This window comes from Ixodes scapularis, unplaced genomic scaffold, assembly GCF_016920785.2.
Source record: "Ixodes scapularis isolate PalLabHiFi unplaced genomic scaffold, ASM1692078v2 PGA_scaffold10__122_contigs__length_95168666, whole genome shotgun sequence".
NCBI lineage: Eukaryota > Metazoa > Arthropoda > Arachnida > Ixodida > Ixodidae > Ixodes > Ixodes scapularis.
This window is the reverse complement of record NW_024609836.1, coordinates 45,640,526-45,663,384: the sequence shown is the minus strand read 5'-3', so window position 1 is coordinate 45,663,384 and position 22,859 is coordinate 45,640,526. Positions and strand designations below refer to the sequence as shown.

At 45.5% G+C, this 22,859-nt stretch overlaps 1 protein-coding gene and 1 long non-coding RNA gene across 2 annotated transcripts in view; one reads left to right on the top strand and one right to left on the bottom strand.

The window, feature by feature from the left end:
* LOC120844611 (protein unc-79 homolog) overlaps positions 1 to 22,859 on the bottom strand; it is a 92,252-nt gene that overhangs the window by 14,406 nt on the left and 54,987 nt on the right. The window contains exons 34-47 of the mRNA XM_040216470.3: positions 22,600 to 22,642; positions 19,420 to 19,602; positions 17,944 to 18,082; positions 14,944 to 17,289; positions 14,242 to 14,356; positions 11,376 to 11,615; positions 9,238 to 9,276; positions 8,092 to 8,204; positions 6,101 to 6,186; positions 5,059 to 5,343; positions 3,939 to 4,049; positions 3,738 to 3,842; positions 3,381 to 3,464; positions 1,996 to 2,085 (exon numbers count right to left, since the gene is read on the bottom strand). Coding sequence (XP_040072404.2) covers positions 1,996 to 2,085; positions 3,381 to 3,464; positions 3,738 to 3,842; positions 3,939 to 4,049; positions 5,059 to 5,343; positions 6,101 to 6,186; positions 8,092 to 8,204; positions 9,238 to 9,276; positions 11,376 to 11,615; positions 14,242 to 14,356; positions 14,944 to 17,289; positions 17,944 to 18,082; positions 19,420 to 19,602; positions 22,600 to 22,642 — 3,979 coding nt within the window. The remainder of the gene's footprint in view (positions 1 to 1,995; positions 2,086 to 3,380; positions 3,465 to 3,737; positions 3,843 to 3,938; positions 4,050 to 5,058; positions 5,344 to 6,100; positions 6,187 to 8,091; positions 8,205 to 9,237; positions 9,277 to 11,375; positions 11,616 to 14,241; positions 14,357 to 14,943; positions 17,290 to 17,943; positions 18,083 to 19,419; positions 19,603 to 22,599; positions 22,643 to 22,859) is intronic.
* LOC121834460 overlaps positions 5,211 to 22,859 on the top strand; it is a 60,627-nt gene continuing 42,978 nt past the window's right edge. The window contains exon 1 of the long non-coding RNA XR_006077230.1: positions 5,211 to 5,274. This is a non-coding gene — a long non-coding RNA (uncharacterized LOC121834460). The remainder of the gene's footprint in view (positions 5,275 to 22,859) is intronic.

Genomic DNA, 22,859 nt, shown 5'->3' with positions numbered 1-22,859 from the left:
GTGTGCGTGGCATGTTCTCGCAGGTTAGCGAGCTTCCTTGAAGGTGCTTCTGACCTCGCATTGGTGTACTGAAGTCAAGCGACAACCTCCAAATGAACATAGCGATCTCATGTATCTCGTTTCGTTGCAGCGCAGCCGGATGCTAAGGGGAAGCACCCTTCCACAGCAGGACGTGACGCATAATTTCTGAGTAAAGCGGGAAACACATGTACGACAAAACCTTCCGATCCGACGTGCGGACTGCCGGAATGACCTTGGGGGGAGAGGGTGTTCGTAGCATCGGAGAGCGTTGAAAACCCTCGCCTCCGACCGTCGTATTGCGCGGTTGGACGTCGGATCGGACGGTTTCGTCGTACATGTGTTTCGCGCTTAAGGCTGTAGCTATTTTATATATAATGGACTGCAATATTCTAACAATATCTTTTTGAATTTGAGATTTAGCGACGGCAATTGCAAAAATACTTGCAGAACTGCTCTATAGGTTTACTTCTTATGTCAACTTTCTTGTCAGGGGAGTGGCAATAAAACAACTTTTTGTTTTATTGCCTCCACCTTGTATATTGCCCCACGGGCCCTCAAGGAAGATAAATGATGATGATGATAACTCCATATCTGTTCGATGGCACAGTCAATAAAGTACATTAAAACTAAATTAGCTGGAACAGGAGATGAAAGCTTGGAAACAACCTTAATGAGTTTGGAGGAATTGATTACAGTAAAACCTCGTTATAACAAAATTGTATATAACAAACTAATGGATATAACAAAGCAATCATAATTCCCTTTGCTTCTAATAGTGAAAAGAAATGAACATTGGCTATAACAAACTAATGGTTATAACGAAATAATTACGACTACTCCTTCAACTTTGCTATAACGAGGTTTTACTGTATTAAAAAGGCATATTTATCATTCAGATGCCAATTTTTGTTATCATAAGTTCTACATATATAATGTTTTGATGTTCATAATTTTATACAAAGATTTTTTTTAAATCTAATTTAATAATTGCAGCTTTATTATAACATTCAGAAATTTAACAGAACATCAATTTGGGTCCTCTAAATTATTCTATTTTAACATTATTTCAGTCGAATATACTATTTGCTTCTTTGATTCTGTATCGAAAATAACTATGCACTGCAGTTCATACTGTCCTTCATCAGTAAATATCCTGTTGCCGTGTTTGGTGCTTCTACGCACAACTAAGCAGCTTGTTTTGTGATTGAGGGAATCAAACCAGTCGTGCAACTGATGCTAACAACAAAAGTGGGAAGTCAAAGTAGACATTGTCTTTCAGTTTGACAGGTCAATGTATGAATCTTAACATAATATTTGCAGTGGTATTAATGAAAATGAAGTGTGTGCTTATGCTCCAAAGGAGTCCTTTTTCCTGCTCAAAAATGGACTTTCGGCTGCTTTAAAATGACTCCGACCAATCACATTCCTGAATTCAGTTCAACATAAAAATGCACATTTTTCCGGGGTTCTTCGTAGAGAACACAAGTGTCTTTCTTTCCCATTTTTGGATAATTGAGAAGAAATGTTTCCAATCGTGGAACAAAAAATTTAGTAGCATGTAGAAAGTTTCCTGTTCACACATTTGTGCAAACAAAACATATTGATAGAAGTGACCACAGAAAGAGCTCAAAATTGTACTTTATGTGGGAGGTAGCATTTCCATAGTAAGTTTAGTTTTATAAATTTAATGACTAACAAGTAGACATTCTCTCAGTTTTCTTCTACTTTCTTAGTATTATTCCTTTCAAAACTACTTACGTTCTCATGAAAACGGGACACGAGTCTTCATTGAGAGAAAATAGCGGGCCGGCAGAAATGAACCTCTAAAATGGAATTGTCTCGACCAAAATGGGACTTCCGGTCACTCTATCAATCAAGGAGATCAACAAACAGTGTTCCTTAATGTGCAAATCTATGCTCTGGTCTCGCCCAACTGAAACAGAGGAAAAAGTACAAAGCGTGTTGGAACCATACCTTGATTCTTATGAGCGCATGGACGTCGGCCACGAATTCCAGCACTTCGTTGAGATTTTGTCGCATGCACTCACTGGCTCCTGTGTTATACTGCGAATGAGAGGTTGAAGGAAAGACAGCAAATGTGGTTTAATTCAAGGTGACAGTAATCTACATATGTATTATGTTGTGCTCCAAAGCATACACTGCAGGTTGACATATGGTAATTCCAAACACAAGATACGACTCAATGTTCGCAAGGACCTAATCTTTGAGACTTGAAGATTGTCGTAAAAAATAGTTCATGAGGATATATTATCCTATGGTAACGAATAGATAACATAATTGTTAAACTTTGTGCCCACGAAATATTGCCAAAACCCACACTGCAAATTTTGCGAAATATTGAGCCCATGAAAATAAAGTCATTTACGGCACCTCATTAGCAAAAAGAACTTGGGACATGAACAGTAACTGTTGTAGATGATGGGTGTGGCTCCTTGGTCTAGTTTGGGGGATTTTTTAATGCATGCACATTATTGTAATTTCATGCATGTCATTGTACGAGGTGGGATAAAAAAGTTCGGGGACTGATTTTGTAGCGTAAAAAGAGAGGGCAGCACAGTGATGTGCACGCAGCTGTCAAAGGAAGGGACCTTGTCTCGTCACACCAAAAGGAGTCGCTTTGTGAACATTTGGGGCTGCGCTACACGAGTTGTTGTGACCATGTGGGCGGGCACAATGGCGATTTTACTATAGACTACAAACCAGAGCGAGAGCGAATATCAATTCTGCGTCAAACTCTGCAAATATAAAACAGAGACTTTCAAAATGATTCAGCAGGCTTGTGTCAAAAAGCAGTGCATTTTGCGAAGTGTTTTAAGTGGCACTCGCACTTCAGGAAAGGCAGAACATCGCTGCAAGACAAAAAGCGATAGGGCGACCTCATCCCACCTCTCCTTGACGTCGGTGACGTTCTGCCATTCTTGAGGTGCGAGTGCCACTCAAAACACCTCACACACCTCACTGCTTTTTAACATATGTAAGCCTTCTAAGTCATTTCAGAGGTCTCTGGTTTAGATTTGCCAAGGTAGACGTAAAATTGATGTTCGCTCTCGCTTTGGTTTCCAGTTTATGGAGAGATCGGCATTGGCTCGTGCATGTGGTCAAACAAACTTGTGTAACGCAGCTCCAAATGTTCACAGAGCAACGCCCTTTGGTATAACGAGATACAAAGCACTCTTTCTTCAACTGCTGTGCGCACATCACTGTGTTGCCCTCTCTTTCTATGCCACAAAATCAGTCTCGGAACTTTTCGATCACACCTTGTAAGTTCATGCCTAACATTCCATATTTGTTTTATTATTGGTGAAATCAACCGTGAATAATGCATGAGCATCACTTACAGTGTTTTGGAGGTCCTGCGGGAGGAGTAGATCCTCAACAATAACGTTGGGACACAGAATGCCTCCAGCATCTTGGAGCACAAACTGCATAAAAAGAGTTGGGAGACTGATGTTAGCACATCGTTTTTACTGCATGGCCTCTTTTTGTTCTCTTCCAGATCTATAAAAAGGACAGCATGGCACTTCATAAGACAATGCAGTTTCGGCATTATTCTTATACATGATGATCGCATAGATGTAAAATTGTTTTTTAAGTTAAGGTGCTGTGGTTAAAACGTTTGACAAAAAGCACATTTTCGTTCATACAAAAAAAAGCACATTTTCGTTCATACACCCAAGGAAATAGTAAGAAATCACCTGCACAAGTACAAGCAGGTTCTCATCCGGAATCACCGACTTAAACTTGAGTGCTTGCACCAGCTCAAATACGACTGTCCTCGTGAACACTTGCTTGTCTCTTTCCTGGGGAAAGCAAAGAACAACGACAAACTTAGCACCATAAGGCAAGGCTAAAGGCAGCCATTGTTATGAAGGCATTGAGCTTGCAGGCTCGCTTACCCTGGACATGTTTCGGTTGCAGAGATGACACAGCTCCAGTAATTGTTGGTATTGAATGAGGGAGTGCTGGATGGCGTAGCTCAGGATTTTGGAAAAAGGGTCCAGGATTGACTGTGCAAGGGACAATACCACAACAATCGGAACACTGGTCTGACAGCGAGCAATTTTAGTCAAGTCGTAGATGAGCCCTGCCACTAGTTAAATCAGGCTGTATCAAACTTTTCGATTACAAGGGACCTCACTGCCTCGAATGGCAACCGAGGATCCCCCGTCATTCTCGGCATTAACGCAGTCGAGCAGCGCAGATGCCCACAGACATTGTAAGCGATGATACAAATGCAGCTTATAGCTACGCATTAATAGGTGGCTCAGATCTGCTAAAATAGTGCTCAAACCACAAAAATGCTCAACTTGGGGACACTAACGGTTGAAAAAATTGGGGAGCTCGGGGGAACCCTTTTGTTCCCAGGATTCTAGTTTGAGAAGCCGTGACCCTGCCTGCCAGGGGCTTGTCCTGCTGTTCGTAACTAGCAACTGACTATAGGTGGCGTCGGTTAAACCAATACCACCTCGAAGACAAGGCCTGTGCATGACGTCAGCGACAAACATGCTCAAGCTTGAAGAGAGATGTTGCGGCAGATGCATCCGTCTTGGCGTTGCCAAGTGCTAATGTCGCCCTCGTTGTGAGACCCTGCAAGACACACTGTCGACGATGCTGATGCAAGGTAGGTGGCAATTTGTGGATCCGATAAATTCTGGGGAGAGGCGCAGACCTTGTCTTCTAGGTGGTGTTGATTGATCTCATTCAACCCCCCCAGGTACCTTGCAGGTGTTGACGGTGGGCATGCTGTCTGCCCCATATCAGACTAGAGATCAGAGGTGATGCAATGTTGCTGCTTTATAGTCCGTTGCAAGTTAAGGAAAGCAGGACCTCCCACAAAGCCCCTCCACTCTTTCCACTTAAGCAGAGCGAATGCTGGAGAGGGGCAGACCAATCACGGTGAGCGGAGAGCCTTGTGGGGGGGGGGGGGGGGGGGGGGGGGGGGGGGGGGGCTTGCCCTGTTGTCCTAAACCCGCGGCAAACTGCGAACGTGCTCGGCCTCCGACCGCCACTGTGTACCTTGCAGGTGTTGACGGTGGGCACGCGCAGCACGCACAGCAGGAGCCGGAGCAGGGGCTCGAGGGAGGAGGCCGGGGCTGCGGCCGCGGGGGCCGGGCCCGAGGCCCCGGCGGCGAGGGGCGGCAGGGCCAGCAGCAGCTTTCTAAGCAGAGCGTCGAGCTGTGGCAAGAAAGCGGTCCAGAGCAGGGCGTTGCCCTCGGGGGCCAGGCACTCCAGGTAGGCGGCCACATTGCCCAGCACCTGCAGCAGCTGCTCTCCGGGCACGTGCTTGCGCTCGTTCAGCTCCTGGGGCGCACGCCAACACGCCGTTTGCAAACGAGCTTGCATTTGTTCGCTTCAGGTGCGAGCACTGCGCGTGCGCAGAAACCAGATTCACGTGAGGTGAAGCACATGCACGCGCGCAGTGCCGACGCCAGCGCCATTGCAGTGGCGTGTCGTCGGAAAGTTGAGTTGCCGTATAGAGTCGGACGGCAGGGTTGGATCAATTTAAGTGCGGGTTCTGGGGAGAGCCAGTTTAGAGGGGATCGTATCAGAGGGAACGTTTTCCTATGCTTCGTTCACCCCTAAGCTGACAGGATAGTGGGAGCTACATACTCGTCGGACCAGTCAACGGCCTGCCTTTTGCCACATGACCCCATTCCTGGCACGTGGATATGGGTGGGACCGTGATCATACGGTGATACAGTGATGTACGACTGGTCAACCACTTTGTCAGCTTAGGGGTCTCAAAGGAGAACATTATGCATTATTCAGTTTTTACAAATGCCCCCGTAGAAAATGGCTCCTGAGAGAGGTATAAAAATGAAATGCCATTCTAAGGATGGTTGTTGACTCCATTATGTGAAGCCCCATACATACATTTCGCTTTAAAAATGTTTTAGTTTTGAAATTATGACTTAAAATTGGAACTGCTAACAACATTTTTACATGCTAGAAAGAAACTGGATAAGTGACATATTTAGTGGCACATTCACCATGCACATGGCTCATGTACAGGTTATTGTCAATGAGTAATGGTTGCTGACATACAGTTATTGCTCACTTCAAAAAGGATCATCAGTGGCTGGATTTGGTTGAGTTCGTTGAAGTCTGCCAGAGCTGCGGCCATCACTTTAAAGAAGTCGGCATCTGCAAAACGAACGTAGGCTATGTATGGTTGACATCAGAAAAGACTGTGTTATTCCCACCTCAGGAATTGCACAAGGGAGTGATTACTGGACCGGCAAAAAAGTGACACGTGACACTGCAGTCCTGCGAAAACATGGGAGCAACAGATCCGGGCCGGCCTTACTTTTTTTTACTCTAGGAGGTTTGGCAGACAGTAGCCTTTCCCAATGTGCACTTCGATACTTGCAACTTAAAGGGGCAGTGCAACGATTTTCGGACTTTGTCAAATTAACTGTGGGAATTAATCTGTGTCACCTATAACACAGAAAACAGTTTCTTTTTTGCATGCTAGTTTTTATTTTAAAAACTTAAACAAGTCGAAGGTCAAAGTACCCCTCAACTCTAACGCTGTCTTTCGAGTGATGTTACGGGGCCATCTGGTTTCCCATTGGGTTTTCTCTTCAGAGACCCCAACCGCTCCCTCCACAATCGTCGACTTTTCAAGGATTAGCATCGTCAAAGGTCGCGGTGAGCGATTGAGACGAAAGACGTTTCGCCACGGTGCTGACGGCGAGTGTAGCTGCGGAAGGGGACTGGTTTTGTTGATTTCCATGTACTCCCAGTGACGCGTCATAGTAGTTCCTGTAACCGCCACGTGCAGCTACAGATAGCCAAATAATTCATATTTTTCTTTGTGATTTTGTAGCGGGATAGGTGGTTTTTGGTGGAAGGTGGCTCGGGTTTTTCTCACTTGTTTGTCACAGCTAGACAATATTAAAAATGCGAGCTGCAAATTCTTTTAAAGTTCAAATCGTTTCTCTGCTCCTTCTGGCACTTGCCATTTTAGCACTTGCCATCTGGGCACTTTGCCACTTGGACATTTTGCCAATTGAGCACTTGGGCACTTGCCACTCAGATACTTTGGAGTACAAGAAACCATTGCACATAAACTCTTGTTGTGTTCTTTCTATTTTTTATTAGATTTGAGTTTTTTTAACGGACTGAAAGTTGAAGATTTGCTGGGGTAAGTCCTTGGTGATTGCACATGGTAACAAACTGCCGAATCACCCCCAGCGATAAAACTTGTGAATGGCTTGACCAGCCTCACACTCAATGTGTTCGCAGGACTAGTGCCACATGTGGGCGATGCTGTCGCTCCAGTCGGCAGTCACTTGTGCTAGCCTTTTTTGGCACTGACTATGCGATACCACTATGCAACAAACACCATGGTTAATTGTGCTGTCATTCTAAACTTGAACTTTAAAGCAACAAGGCTGAGACGTTGTAATGTATGAACTTTTCAAACCCTTGGAATTTCATATATGAACTGGAGAAACACTTCACATCAATGAAATTCCTGGAATCTGCAGTGGAACACCCAACTTCAGAATAGCATAAGCGAGTACATGGCAGGTTGCACAAAATACTGTACCTCAAAATTCCCAATTTGTGAGCAATACTGTCAATGTTCCGGTAAAATAAATTTATAGATAGAATTGCTTTCAGTTGAAAATTTTCTAGTCATTAAAAGACACATTGTTATTGTTAAAGCAGTGCAAAAGCTGTCACATTTTACAAAAGATGGGCAGGTATTGGGATAAGGTGAAAGCCATGGTTGGTATAGATTGAGATTGAAATCCATTTGATAATTTGTCCCTTAACTGCAAGGGCCAGTTGACAGTAAAAGCTCCCTATGAGGACAATCTTTTTTTAAGATTGCATGTGCAAAATTTAGCTTTAATGTATTAGTGTCAGGTCACCAGCACAACAAAAATTTACCAACTCAATTACTCTTGACTTCCACAATAGTTTGACTAGCTGTATGGGCCAGACTAAAATATAATTTTAATAGAGAAATTAAAAAATATTAAAAAATTGGGAAATAATTAGGCAACAAGGAGTGCTGCAAAGCCCAGCTGGACTCACCAAAGTTTCCTTGAAAAATCTGCTGGAAGATGCCATTGGTGGAGAGCTGGTGTAGGGTGCATCTAATGAACTGCCGCGCCACACTGTTGCACCCCCCTGGCAGGTGTACATTGCTGTGAGACAGCCCATGCAAAAAGGGTGTCGGAGTGCCCCCAGGGTGCAAAAGGAACGTCCAGGCAGTGCGAAAAGCGCTTATCTTTTCCCTTCTCCTTCAGGAGAGAAGCTTCTTTAAAAAAGCAAAAAGTCAAAAAGCACCAGCAAGGTCTAAAAAAAGCAAGGCAAAAATAGAAAGGAAACAAAAATGTTGCTGGAGGACGTAGAATTGAACCCGCACGTGCAAGAATGTGGAGGAACGAAGCGCGTTTTGGTCTTTATTTGACCAGAGAGGTTCTTCTGCAGTTTCCTGCATAGTTTCATAACATTCTCTTGGTGAAATGGGTACAAATCGTTTAGTGCTCAAAATGGTGGAGGGGCAAAAAATTTAAAGTGATCTCTGTCTTACTCGTACGGGTTCAATAGCGACACGCTGGCCAAGATTTGAGGGAAAGGGTAGATGTTGAGAGATTGTCATCAATTTCAAGATCATTGATCAACCGAAAATTATAAAAAACACCAGCGAGGCCCCAAAATAAAAAAGAAAGCAAAGAAAAAAATAGAAAGTAAATGTCAAGAAAATGCACAGTTGTGGCACACTGCTCAAAATGTGCAAAAGAGTAAATGTGGAGCATTGCCGTCAACTTTCTAGACTGCCGAGACGTTGCTCGCTGTAGCAAAATTTTGTTGTATTTGAAGCGTAAAAAGCGATTGAAACCTTTTGTGCTTCTACAAACTCTAAAGGCAGAACCATACTGCAAAACCAAAGTTTATGCAATCCACATGTCTGAATCAACAACAAAAGCTTCCTTTGAAATATACAACTTTAGCCAAAAAAAATATTACAATGGAAGAAAAAAAGCTGCTTCACTACTGTATGTATGGGCATGCTAGACCGCAGGCCAGAGTACAAATAAAAGATATTCCACCTCTAAAGCCACACACATGAAGCTTCCTTTTCTTTCATTTTGTTTTTTATAGCAGACTGCAACCAAACAAGCGAAGAAGTCATGCAGGTGGCATTGCACTCCTGGAAGCATGAAGTTTGCATACCTTTCGTGTTGCCATGGGTAAAATACTTGAGAAGCAACCCTGCAACAGAGGAATGATTGATGGTTATAAATGAAAATTTTGTACTTTCAAAGTTTATATTTTGCGAAATTCAGTTTTTCAGTTCAATTCAGAGTTTAATTTTTGCGAAAAATTAAACTCTGATGACATCACTGATGACGTCATCAGTAACGATGACGTCACGTGATGTCACACGTGACATCATAAGAACCACCAGTGACGTCATCGTGATGATGTTATCGCCATCATCACTGGTGACGTCACCAATGACGTCTTGTGTAACGGAGAAAATTTCCCCGCTAAATCTAGTGGAAAAACTTTCCCACTAAATTTAGCGTAAAAAATTTCCCCGCTAAATCTAGCGCAAAAAATTTCCCCACTAAATTTAGCGGGAAAAATTTCCCCGCTAAATCTAGTGGAAAAAATTCCCCGCTAAAGTTTGGGAAAAAAATTGCCCCGCTAAATTCCCGACAAATTTACACGCGATGCTCTCACCAAAGATGTGCATTTTCTGCGACTTGCGTTAAGCACACGTCGATCCACACCTATGTTAGTAGTGGAGGACTTTCCACCTTCTCCCCTCAGCCCTTCCCTCCTCCTCCTCAAGAGCTGCACTCTAATTCGGCATTACAGAAAGTTGTAAACGTCTTTCATTCTTTTATGTGCAGACCACTGATCTCTATGTCTATTTGCTGGATCGCGTTTGACCAGCTCCTCCTATGGACCGGAATGCGGTCACTGGCGGCCATCTTTAGGTAGAGTTATATCATCTCTAGCCATCAGAGTAATATGGCGGACAGCGCAATGGCGGCAGGCTGCCATAAAAATAGCCGTAGATCTAGTACACTGTACCGTGGGTGACATTTCGTGCTTGACTAAAGTTGTTCGACGAAGCAGATTCTTGAAACCCGGCGTGAACGGTAGCCTCATCTTTGAGGACCCGGCAAACGTTCTACGAAAGCGCAGCACCGGGGGAAAGCAGCGCAGCTCGCATCAAAAGCAGACTCCGTACCGTCGTCTGCTTTCGATGCTTCTTTCGATGCGACTGTCGATACGTGCTGTGCTGCTTTTCTCCCGGTGCTGCGATTTTGTGAAACTTTTACCAGGTCCTCAAAAACCGGACTACTGTTCACGCCGGGTTTCAAAAACATGTTTCGTCAAATAATTTTAATCAAGCACGCAATATCACCCACGCTATTTTGACCGCAGCCTGCCAACCCACCTGCCAAAATGCTATCTGCCATGGATGGATGATAGCGGCTGCAGCAGCTTACATTGGCTAGAGGTGATATAACTCTACCTAAAGATGGCCGCCAGTGACCGCATTCGCGGTGCGGGCAAACGCGATCCAGCAATTGTCATAGAGATCAGTGGTGCAGACCATGCACAAGGTGCAGGCTCTGGTTCGGAAAATACAATACTAATAGTTATTTGTAGGGCTGGGCATCAATTAAAAATTTTAACCCAATTAATCGCCACCTTTTAATTAATTATTTATCGGTTCATCAACAGCAGAGCAAAAGGTCTAAAAAAAAGTGTCCAAACTAGATACTTTTCTTCTATTTCTTACTTGCCGTCCATGGCAGAATGCACCCATAAAAAAATGCTCTCACGCACATACATACACACAAGCAAGTTCTAAAACCAAACTATTTTTAGAATATTTTCTAAGCTTGATGATACTCTGGATTACAATTGTAGGAAATGCTAGCATTTTACCGTGGAATAAACCAGTGTCGCCTTCTAAAATACATCATGCACCAAGTAGTAAAGCAAGCTAAAATTTGTTAGGGCTTGTTGGTTCATGAGCATCTTGGTTTGAAACAATGCAACAAGGACAAAGTGCTGTCGTCTGTCTTGCCCTCACTTTCTCCTTAGTTGTTGCGCTGTTTTAAACTAAGATAGTAAAGCAAGCATTTTTACTTTTCCCAAAAATTTCTAACTTAAAACTCAACCGACCAACCATTTCAATAATTGATTGTGCTTAAAGTGTTAATTGATAAATCCTGTAGGTTAATCGATCAATTGTCCAGCCCTAGTAATTTGTGATACAAGCCCAAAAAGACATGCAGACTGTGAAAAACAAACTGTATATTTCTGTGGGCGGCCGAACGACTGACCTGGCAACAACGCGGAGTATCTCGGGGAGCAGTGGCGCGGCCAGGGAGGGCTGGCGGTGCACGAAGGTTGCAAGCAGAACCACGCATAGCCCCAGCTCTTCGTCGCTGTATTGCTCGAGGGCCACCGCGCACTCGGGGCAGCGGTCCGGCACGGCGTCTTCGCCCGATCGCGAGCTCAAAGGACGGCCGGACCGCTTCGACGGAGTGGGCCCGGGTCCTGGATCGGTCTTGCGAGCGCGCCTGCGTGGATGCATGGTAGTGTTTGGGACTTTGGAAAGCCACTGAACCAATAACTGCTTTACATTTTAATTTTTTAATTTTTTTTTATAAAAAGAAACACTGAAGATGCTTACGTTCATGAACAGATTGAAAGTGAGCTAGGGGATGGCTGGGACAATACGCCTCTTTTGGTTCAAGTTCCAACAGTTGTTACCATTGTGCTCATTCGAATTGTTACAGTCAGTCACTGAAAGAATGAAAACAGCGGGGCATCCCCCTTGGATGCCTGCCCTCCAGCGCTTGTTCGTTGCCCTCCATCGTGCTTTGACCGCACGTGCACTTTCAAAATGCACGAGGCGCCAAAGTGTTCTCGAAGGCAGAAGCTGGCGCTGGAGGCGAACAACTAAAGAGACGTTTCTGCATTTCTTCTAATCCTGTCAGTGACTTTATTCAAGGGCAACTCTGACCGTAGACGAAACCAAAATAAATTACCGTTATCTCTCTAGCGACATGAATTATGATGATCCCAGCCAAAATATTACATCAAAGTGAAGCCGCATACTCCACCAAACCCGATTTTAAAGATGCAAACAGCTGCTCTTTAGCGAGCGGCAAGCGGGTTGCCTGAAACCAAACTTTGACCCGTGATATTAATAAAATTACACACAATATCGAGAAAAAAAAAAAGATGATGCCTTTTAATTCAGGGCACTGCCTTAGCTGAAAACAGTCATAATCCTAAATTAAGAAATATTGACCTGAGTTGCCCTTTAACATTTTAACGAAGTTTAAGAAAATGACAGGGAATGACCTGTTTTTCTGCATTCTTTTTTCCTGAATGAATTTGGTGAGCCCAGTTGCCGACTACATCAGGCACTGTTAACGGCAATAAACAAAGAACAAACTGATTCTCTTCTACATGCAGTGATAATGGCAGCACCTCTAAGACTGATGCGTTTAAAAGACATAGTACCATAGTTGCCCGATTCTAATGCATACCCGGTTTTTATACTTTAGAACGGTGGTTCTCAACCACTAAAGTTTCGGGACACCTTCTGAATCGGTCGAAGTGATGGAAGATCCCATCCAGCGGGAGGGAGGGGGGTTATTGGACGATCACAATGACAAAAGTAAATTATAAAGCAACTATGAACCCCCTGAAACTGAGAATAATCAGTTTTACCCATTTGGCACAGATAGATGGTTTTGTCTATTTAGCCTTGAAAAACAACCAACATTAGTTTTTTTTTATTGATGGTTGAGGACTTTGGGGAATTCCAGAAAGCCTCCAAAAGGCCTCCATGGATCCCAAAAGTTCTGCGGACCACCATTTGAGAACCACTGCTCTGGAATAATAATCCTAACATACCGCTGATTTCGGTTTTGTATCTGATTGTATATTTTGTAAAAAAAAATGTGCGCTTTATAATTGGGTAAGTATGGTAGCTACCACAATATCCCGAGAGATAGCCCACCGAAAATCGAAAGCAAATCAGGTGAAAATAAGAAGTAGGCTCACTTTCGGCGTGCAATCAAAATAAGTTGAAAAAATGCTAGTTTTAGTTTTTGTGGCCTGCGAAACTTGCAATTGCAGGGAGGGGCAAAGGACCAAAGACAGAGACATAAGAGGAATGTGAGAAATAAGTGCCTAAATTCAGAAATGGCTAAACACATAGGTGAATGTAGTTCATGTTCCCCCTTGCGGAAAGAGACCTCAAATTTGTTTAAAGAAAGACACACAAATGGGTGACCATGGTAACTTGTGAGTCAACTGTCTTTGGTGCTGGGAGAACGCACGAGGGGCTTTTTCTTGCTTCAATGATTTTATGTCGCCTTGTTGGTGGTGGTTTAATACCTTGGGCGTTTGAGGAAATGGGAAAAAAGGGTTGGCCTTGGTGTTGTTTCAATACCTTAGGGGTTTGTGGCAAGAGTGAGTGTGTGGGGGGGGTTTCATGTGGGTGGAAGGCTCGTGCGACCTTGACGGGGCTTATCGTTCAGATCCTTGGGAACCGGTGGTGTTTCCGGGCGGCGGCTCTGTCAGTGTGGGGATGGTGTAGGTCTGTCTGCCTAGTTTCGTGGGGGCTGTCTCTTTCCTTCTTCCTTTCTTCCCGTTTTCGTGTGGATGGGTATTTATTGGCATCCTCCTGTGAATAAACTCATCTGCATGTGAGATTCTGTGTTCTGCTGTCGTTTTTTTTATGTTTCTTTCAATGATGTCCTTCCCAATCAGCAATGCTCGCTTATGTCCCGTCGTGGCTAAGTAACACCATTTCTGCCAAATTCACCATTGGCCAGGGACCTGCAATTACTTGAAGTGGGCTATCTTTCGGTGCTTTTGAAAAATAGCAAATCCTGCAAAAAATAAGGATGGGTTATTTTTCGTCGACGGGGCATCTGTCAGAATGTTACGGTATTCTTTAATCAAAACCTTGTTAATCTAGGACCAGTCGGGTCCGAGCTAAAAATTTTCGCTTGTGTCACCTCAAGCCCTGAGAAGTCTGATTCAGCTTAAAGTTACTTCCCCGACAACCATGTCTAAACACATATTTATGATAGTTCTATTAGTGTGACATGTTTACCACTTGCATATTGACACAAGATGCAAAAAATCCTGACAGGGCATGCCACAACCTGACAATGCACTGACCTGCCGGTGCCTCCACGAGACTCGAGGGTGCGTTGGATCTCCACGGTGGTCAGGCCAGACTTGCGCTGTTTCCGGGGGCGGTAGTGAAGCCGCGATCGTGCTTCGTCACTCGCCCCTGCGGCCAGGGGTACAGCAACAGTCGTGAGCAGTTATGGCACTACCGTGGGCTGCTCTCTAAAAAGGGCACTCCTGTTGCTAAATAAGTCACTTAAGCTTCACACATTTGTTAAATAAGTCGCTTAGCTTATAACCAAAGTTTCAAAGAGTAATTAAAAGTTTCTTTAGAGGGGTTTCCAACAGCACATACTCCATTTGCAACAAGTAACTTGCAAGTGCAAGCGAGTCCTTTTAACATAAGTGTATGACGATGGACCTTTGCTAGCAGCTTTTGATTCGGTGCTTGTGGACACGTTGCGTGTGTGCGTCCAGATTTTGTTCTCTCGTCTCGGGTCAGTATGGAAACCACCTTCAAGCTCTGAGCATGTGGTACACACCCTGGATGAAGTTTTTGTTTTTTTACTACCTTGTTTTGACACACTCTACTTTTAAAAACAAATCTGATATGTCATCTAGAAACTTGCCTATGTATCATCTACTGAATCGGGAAAGAGTAGAATTGAAACCGATGCATAATTTAAGGTGTCCGACTGCCGGAAGGGCTTCTGGTAGCTGAATTGCCGGCAGGAGGGCGACATAGCTCACCCTTGTCGGGATGCGGCGTGGCAGGTTCCTCGTCATCCTTGACCTCGAGGCTGTTGCCCCCGTGGGTGAAGAAGGCGGTCTCCACCCTTCCGGCGGCACTGAGCACCTTGTCCAGGATGACGTCCTTCACAAGCATGTCGATGAGGCCCCCGCTGATCGAGTGCTCCTGAGGACGCACCCTGTCCTTGAGCGCTGCCGCGTCCTCGCCACGGCCCTTGCCGCCCTCCTCTGCCTTCACCACGGCGTCGGAGGAGGGCTGCCGTTGCGGGGGCTTCTCGGAGGGGTGCTGTTCCGCCGCTGCCGCCGGAACGTCCGGGAATGTGAACACCTGGTCCCTCTGCGTGCCGCCGCTGGCCAGTTGCACACGCGCGGAGGCCAGGAGGTCTGGCTCGCTCCGCTTCGCAGCGAGGGTTGTGTCTGTGCTCTGGGAGCGAGACTTGAGCCGCTTCGCCGGGGAGCTCGGGATGCTGCGGATGTCGAGGGCAGCCTCTCGCCGGGTGGGCAGCGGTCCGACGGGGAGCAGTCTCTCCAAGGACGGGATCTCTATGGGCCTGGGTGGCACAGGCCCCAGGGGCAGGCCCCGGAGGGCCCTGCTGGCATCGAGTGTGAAGACGTCGGCCTGACGCAGTGGCAGTTCGGACCTGTGCCGGAAATCAGTTCCGGGACCAAGGCTACCGGTGGAGAGTTGCTTGGACATGAAAGGCTTGGAGGCCTTGGGCTGCGGTCCGATGGGGAGGAGGCGCTCGGGTGTCGGCCTGACCATGAGCGGCTCTAGCACCACAGGGCTGTGCCGCTGGGTGCTCCAAGCAGGAGAGGACAACGGCTTGGGAGCAGTCGCCTGGCTGCTTTCCGACTTGGTCCTGTGAACGGTTTCCTTGGGGGCGCCACGCAGCTTCGCGGTCAGCATGTCGAGGGATCGTTGGGCCGTCGCCGGTTCCTTGACATATCCCCGCGCCGGTTTCTGGGCTGCCTCCGCGGGTTTCTTCGGGCTTGCCTGCTGTGGCGGCTTCGGAGGGGCTGTGGGCTCCGTCGTTGTCTTTTTCGGGCTGAATTGGGGCTCTTTTTCTTGCAGCTGCTTCAGTGTCGTAGGGTCCCTGGTTGCCTTCTTGGGGCTTTTCTCCTTTGGGCTCGCTTGGAGTGCTCTCTGCTCCACCGCAGCCGTCTCCACAAGCGGGGCAGGCTTGACCCTCAGCGAGCCGAGGTCCACGGCGCCCATGCGGTGGATGCGGGGCTTGGGTGACTTGCTTGGACTCAGAGGAGCTACGCGGTCATCGCCGTCGTCTAGATCGGTGGTGGACTTGGAGACAGGGAGGGCGCGATCTCTTGGTCCTGCGGTCGGTCTGATGTCCAAAGACATGGCGTCCCTGCGGGAGGAAGCAAACGCGGCTGCGGCGTCCGACGTGGCTCTCGCTTCAAACACCTTCTTCACAGCGGCAACCTTGCCCCTAATGTCGCTTGGATGCACGTCGGGGAGGCGGACTTCGGGTCTTCGCTGCGGCGTCTCACACTTTCCAGACTCTGTGTCCTCGGCAGACTTTTGGTCCGGCAAGTGTTTCGGTGAACCTGTCAGGACATTGGAAGAGTTCTGCCATTCCGAAGGGCTCTGCGATGCCTCTGAGTCTTTTCTGTCAGCAGCGGTCTTTCCTTTGGGATCTGTTACCACTAGACTCTGTACCTCCACGACCTCATACCGAACCGTGTCGGACTTCACAGCCTCTGGCGAGACCAGTTCGCTTTTCTCCATCGACTCCATGGCGGACTTCTCCATGTGTTGCAGTCCTTCCTCCAGCTTCTGGACTTCGGATGTTGAGGACAAGAAAGAAGACAGCTGTGATGCCATCTGCGTGTCAATATCTCCCGCTCCAACAAGAACCGGTTCTTCCGCCAGCTGCCATGATGGGTCCATGACGGTGATGGCTTCTTGTCCTGGAAGCACATCCTTGACCACACGGACCCTGGCTTGCTCTGCTAGCTCTGCGGTTGGCACAGAAGGAGCTAGGACCTCGAGCTCCCCTCCAAACTCTGCCAGGTCCGATGTCTCGGACTTTGGGCTCTCCGGAATGGCTTCCAGCTCTGGCTCCGCATCGTCTTCGTCGCCGGAGCAGCTGAACTCTGCTATCTTGAGAGCTTTCCATTGGGACCATTCGGCCGAATCTTTGCCGGAGCGGGTCATTTCTGGGTCGTGAATGTCTCTTATCAGCGGCTTGTGGTAGGCAGCCTTTGTGTCCGATCCGACGCCCGTTCCAAAAGCAAATCGGATTTCGTCTCCGCCAAGGGTGAGGTCAAGCGGGGCGCCAGCGTCGTGTTCCTGGATGTTTTCTAAGTCAACAGATGCAGTGCTTAGATCTGAAAGGGTAAGCAAAGTATATGAAAAAAAAAGGTAATGACAGTGAGGTCTTCACGACTAGTCAGTATAAGAAGGCTCAAGGTCATGCTGTCTGATTAGATCTATACCAGGGGAGGCTTTGGCGCATTAGCATCTCTGATCTGGATATTAATGTATGTGGCTCTGACCGATCTTTAGGATTCTAATAATGTGAGTTTGCATTTTCATAAAATGATGGTTGCAGTTTGTGGTGGGTACCAGTCGTTGATTCCTGCATCATTATTTGTGGGACTTGCCCACCTCTGCTCTTAGACACAATCATTTGATTTAGCTGAACTTTATCACTCTTTATAATCGAATCCATTCATGCCTATTAGATTGTATCTTGGCAAGTAGCATGAAGGCAAGGCATGCTGGATATCTGAAAACTTCTATGCTAACTGTCGACACCTTCACTGACTTGTACCAGTCCACTGAACACCTTTGTCATGTCTGCTTCTTAGGATAACCTGTGCAGAAAAGTGCAGCAGAAATTTGAGGGTGGGCAAAAACGATGGCTGAGAAAGACTCTAACAAGGCGTCTGAAGGTATTTCTTTGCACTCTTTTTCCCATCTAAGCGCTCTGTCTTGCCCATAACCTTCCGCAAACGAGAACAAATGCTCCTTTCACTCACCCCGGGAGCGGGAGGGAACAGGGCTCAGGAAGGGCTCTGGAATGCTCTTGCACTGGTGATTCTGGGCATCCAGAGTGTTCAGCATGATGCGCACCAGCATCTGAACTTGCCTCGACAATGGCGGGCTTTCGTAGTCAAACTGACAGCACATGGAAGGGGAATTTGATTCATTTGAGATACTGTTGGCCCATGGTCCATTACAGGAAAATGTATTAGATATAGCATACATGATAGTAATATCTCCGTTAACATAAAGGTAGTAAACACTTAGTGGAAGGAATCGGTACATGTACATTGAACACAGTGGAAACGTTCCAGCTGTCAGGAAGAATGTTAATCCACACTCTTTGATTCTTTTAACGCGTTAACATTAAGTGCTTTCTTCCAGTTTTTCTCGTGGCTTTTCATAATCTCTGCAACCAGAAAGTCTTGTCTAGTATGAATTCAAAGAGTTTGTTTCTTAAGGTCGTAATCAGTGTGTCAGGGGCGCCAAACTAAGATGAACCACAATATCTGGGGTCCTGTTTGGAGCATATTTTTGGGGACAGACCATAACTGGATAGGCGCTACTATCATTTAATTTATTGTTTGCTAACCACTGCCAAGTAAGTGGGATTCCGGGTTTCTGGATAAAACTGTAAAAATTTTAAATATGGTAAACTTTTTGTAGAAATACATTTATCCAAAGGCAGGCTCATTGCTTTTGCGTTTGAGCGTAATCGACCGTGTTGCAACCTTACACGACCGCCTACGATAAGAGAACACACTAGCATTATGGTGCCCTCCGTCATGAGGCCCTGGAAACACTTCCTATCTGCGTATAACTAGACCGAAGGTATTGCAGTATTTGTGAGACCAAATCTACTTACCATCTATGAAAAATGGTTGCTTATAACATAGAATCGTTTGAAGCCTACTGCAAAAGAATGACACGTAAAATATACTGTAATATCCCGAGAGATGCCCCACCCCCCGAAAGATAACCCACCCCCACTTTTGTCTCGATTTTCTATTTTTTTTTTAACACCGAAAGATAGCCCACCCCTAGTAACCATAGTGTTTGGATCGACGATGTCCTCGGCGTAAACGCGGCTGGTTAGCTATGGCGGGATACAAGCGAACGTTGCCGACCGAGGAGTAAGGTCGTCTTCGTTTTGTTATCTCTCGCCGCAATAACAAGTTTGGTAGAAAAACACAATCCAAAGATAGCATTTCTTTTGTATTTTTTTTATTGTACATTGAAAGCTAGCCCGCTCCTTATTTTTACTCGCTTTGCTCTTGATCTTAGGTGGGCTATCTCTCGGGACATTACAGTAACGTAGATTGGAAGTGTTCCAGAAGTACTCGATAGATGGTATCGGCGTGTCTTCTCACTGGCGGCAGTCACAAACCGTCGTAACAGAGTCAATAGCGCTCAAATGCATGTATGTGAATGCAAGCTGTTCTACGTCTTTGGGAAAATCGGTGCTCGCCCACCTTGTAAAGAATGACTAGAACAGCCATGAGCCACGAGTGGCGCGCTGGCGGATCAAGCAGCCAGAGGGAGTAACGTGGCGAAGCGTGCTCGTGCGAGTAGCGCTGTGGCGACGGGCAGTAGATGAGCACGGGCATGCACGTGCTCAGCAGCACGCTGCCGATTCTGAAGTTGTAGTCCAGCACCTGCGTGGCAAAGGATGGACGTGCCGTTGACGACAACATGAAGCCGAGCCGCAAACTTGGAAGAGCCGTGACAGAGGGAAGGACAATCTAGTCTACAAGTCACGCTGTCGTACAAGTCGCACAAACGGCCGTTTTCTGGAAAAAGTCGGCATATACAAGTTGCACGTGTTTATGGAGTGCCACAACAGTTGGCGCGCAAAGTCGCTGCAGCGGCGGACCTTTGGACTGTTTTCAGACGCCTTTCTCGTAGATGTTGATACGGCTTAGGTCTTGCTCACTTAAGGTTCATACTTTTATAAAAAAAAATATACATAAGTTGCGCCGTTACATGACACGCATTAGCAGGAATATGGGGGAAAAAGTGAGACTTGCGTGTCAAAAAAGATGGTAGTTATTTTAAAGAAATTTTGAGAGGAATTTGGGAGTTCGGCAGAAAAACCTTGGGCGCTCCTCGTCTGCCCAAATTCACTCCCGTCGTCCCCGAGGGAATTCTACGGGTCGTTAAAGCTCGCATGATTAATTCCAATGTCTACGTCCCTGATCCTTGTGTGTGTGTACCGCTGTTAGTGAAGTTTGTTGTCCTCCAAAAACTGCTTTACTGCAATAGTATTATTGAGCGATTCCTTGAGAACAAGAACCTCCATCGACCCAGGTACAGTTCGCAATTATTGCGAGGAACTATTGCAGCCACACAATTTCAGCAATGTGACTACTGCACCATTTGCACTAAGCTGCACTAAAGTGCTTAGCCTGCTACATCCTGCTACATTTCGCTATGATGTGATGAATCTGCGGCAACATTGCGCTAAAAGGTAATTTTACTTAATACTGAAACTATCTTGCAACACGGCCTAATCGTTACGGTAGTCTCGTCCAAATTTCCAGAACTTGGTCTGTTCTGGTGGGTTAGATAGCTTCGTTGAGTGTGCTTCTCATTATGCACTCGAGCACTGCAGTGAAGCGAGAATCGCGGAGTAGGCATCGCGATTTTTCGTGTCTGACTTTGCCGGAGTGCAGCCACGTGCTAAGGGGAAAGCACTCCTCTAGAGTAAGGCATTGCACACACAAGCGTCCGGTGTACTAAAAAAGATGAACTTGGTAAGTGCTGATGTAACAACTGTACTTCGCCGTAAAAAATTCAGAGTAAAGATGCAGCTATACCCGTTTTCACTTCAAAAAAAAAAAAAGGAAGTCTTGCTCAATGTTCATACACCGCACAAAGTAGTTCTTACAACATTTGGTTGTCGGAGGCAGAAGTGATGCTTTTGGCATTTGAAATGTGTATGTCTTGATAGGCTAACATATATTTAATCTAAAATGCACCTACATATATGTCGATTCTCGGTAAAAAGAGGGAAATTAGTAATGCTCCGCGAGAGGCTATACTCCTTTTACTATGGTTCTTGAGGTGATAACAAGTATAGTATATATGATAAAGTGTCATATTCTGATGGTCCTTCGTCCAACTTTGAGGCAAGGGTACTTGTTTATTGCGGGAAGGTTTATATGGACTTCTCTATCAGCTTATTTTTTTATGTCAGTACTCCGGTTTGGTTAAACTTTACATAAGTTTAATCTGTGCAATGGCACATATTGAAGTCAGTCAGTTAGCTGGAGGGGTGAATGGAAGTTTGGGAATAGCCTTAACGAGTTCGATTGAACTGTTCCTAAAGCTTTGTTTATTGTTCACATGCCAAGTTTTGTTTCATGAAGTCCTACATTTAAATTGTCATTGGTGTTAATAATCAAATGATAAAAGATTTGTTTTTATATGAATTAATAATTGCAGTTTTATTAAAACCTTTAGGACTTCAATAAACATCAATTTAGGTGCTCACCACTGTAAACAACTTTATTTTGCGGGCTCAATATTTCGCGAATATGGCAGATTGTGAATTTTGTGAATATTTTGCGGGTACAATATCCGGTGATTTGGAGTGGTACGCTATGTATTATAACTACCGTATGGCAATATTTTCATGGGATCTATTTTTTGCAATATTTTTCAATTCGCAGAGTTTGCAAAACTGAAATTGTTGATAGTATTTGGTTTACCTTTGGCTCCGTACCTAAAATAATTATTTACAGCAGTTCATACTGTCTTTCATTCAGCATATTGTTGTGCCTGTATTTCTACACTCAACAGCTAGTTCTGTGTTCGAGGGAATCAAAACTGCCATGCAAGTGATGCTAACAAAAGTTGCACAGAAGTGGGAAGGCAAAGGAGACAATGTCCTTTGATGGACAGGCCAACACATGAATCTTAGCGCATAGTATTTGCATTGATAAGGATGAAAATGAAGTGTAAACTTACGCTTCAAAAGTTACTTTTGCTGCTCTAAAAGAGACTCCTGGCTGCTCCAAAAGGTGTTCCAAAATGACTAAGACTGATCGTATCACTGCAAATCTCACTCGGCTGGAAATTATTCCGGTGATAACGAGGAAAGCCGTGAAGGAACGTTGCCGTCATTATCACTACCAATGGCGCAACTTGAATATGACCAGTAAAGCAATATTTCTAATATACCGCAAAATACCGCCGAAGTGCCCACTTCCTTCAAGCACTCACAACTGACATTTCCCAAACTTGGGAATTCTGCAACTTATACGTTAGGCAGCCGATTTGACTGGACAAGCGCCCATGTCTAGATTAACCTAGGTTTCAGAGAATGATAGATGGGTGCTCCCCTGGTATTTTATGGTACTATTATGTATCACCTTCTTTTTTTAGGGGGGCCGATACTCATCATAGTTGTATCTGGCTCTGCCTTTTTTTTTTATTGTTTCTGGGGAAGGCATGCATGCAGTGAGCTGATGCTTGTCCCAAAATTGCCTTCATTCTTGTTGGCAACTACCCTCAATTTTACGGATGTTCAAGAGTAAGAGTATTCAGATGCCAGTTGAGGCATGATTTCCTGCAAAGGCACAAATTGTTTGTGCCTCTTTCAGGATTACTAGAAGTAGAAACTCTGTACTTGACAAAACGCGGCAACTCACCTTTGGCATTGAGACCAAGAAGGCGTTAAACACTGGGGACATTCTGAAACATGCAAGCAAAATAAAGTGTCACCCTGAAGCCTTAACATCTTCAATCTACGTAAACCTGTGACCCAAAAGGCATGTTTGCTGTGACCATTATTTTTGCGGTGTGCAATATTGTGGCACCTTCTTTGTTTTCCGCGTCGAGTGGTCACGAGACGTCCGTGAGATGTGACAATTTTCACCTACCCTACGGTAAAGCCGATTTCTTTTATATT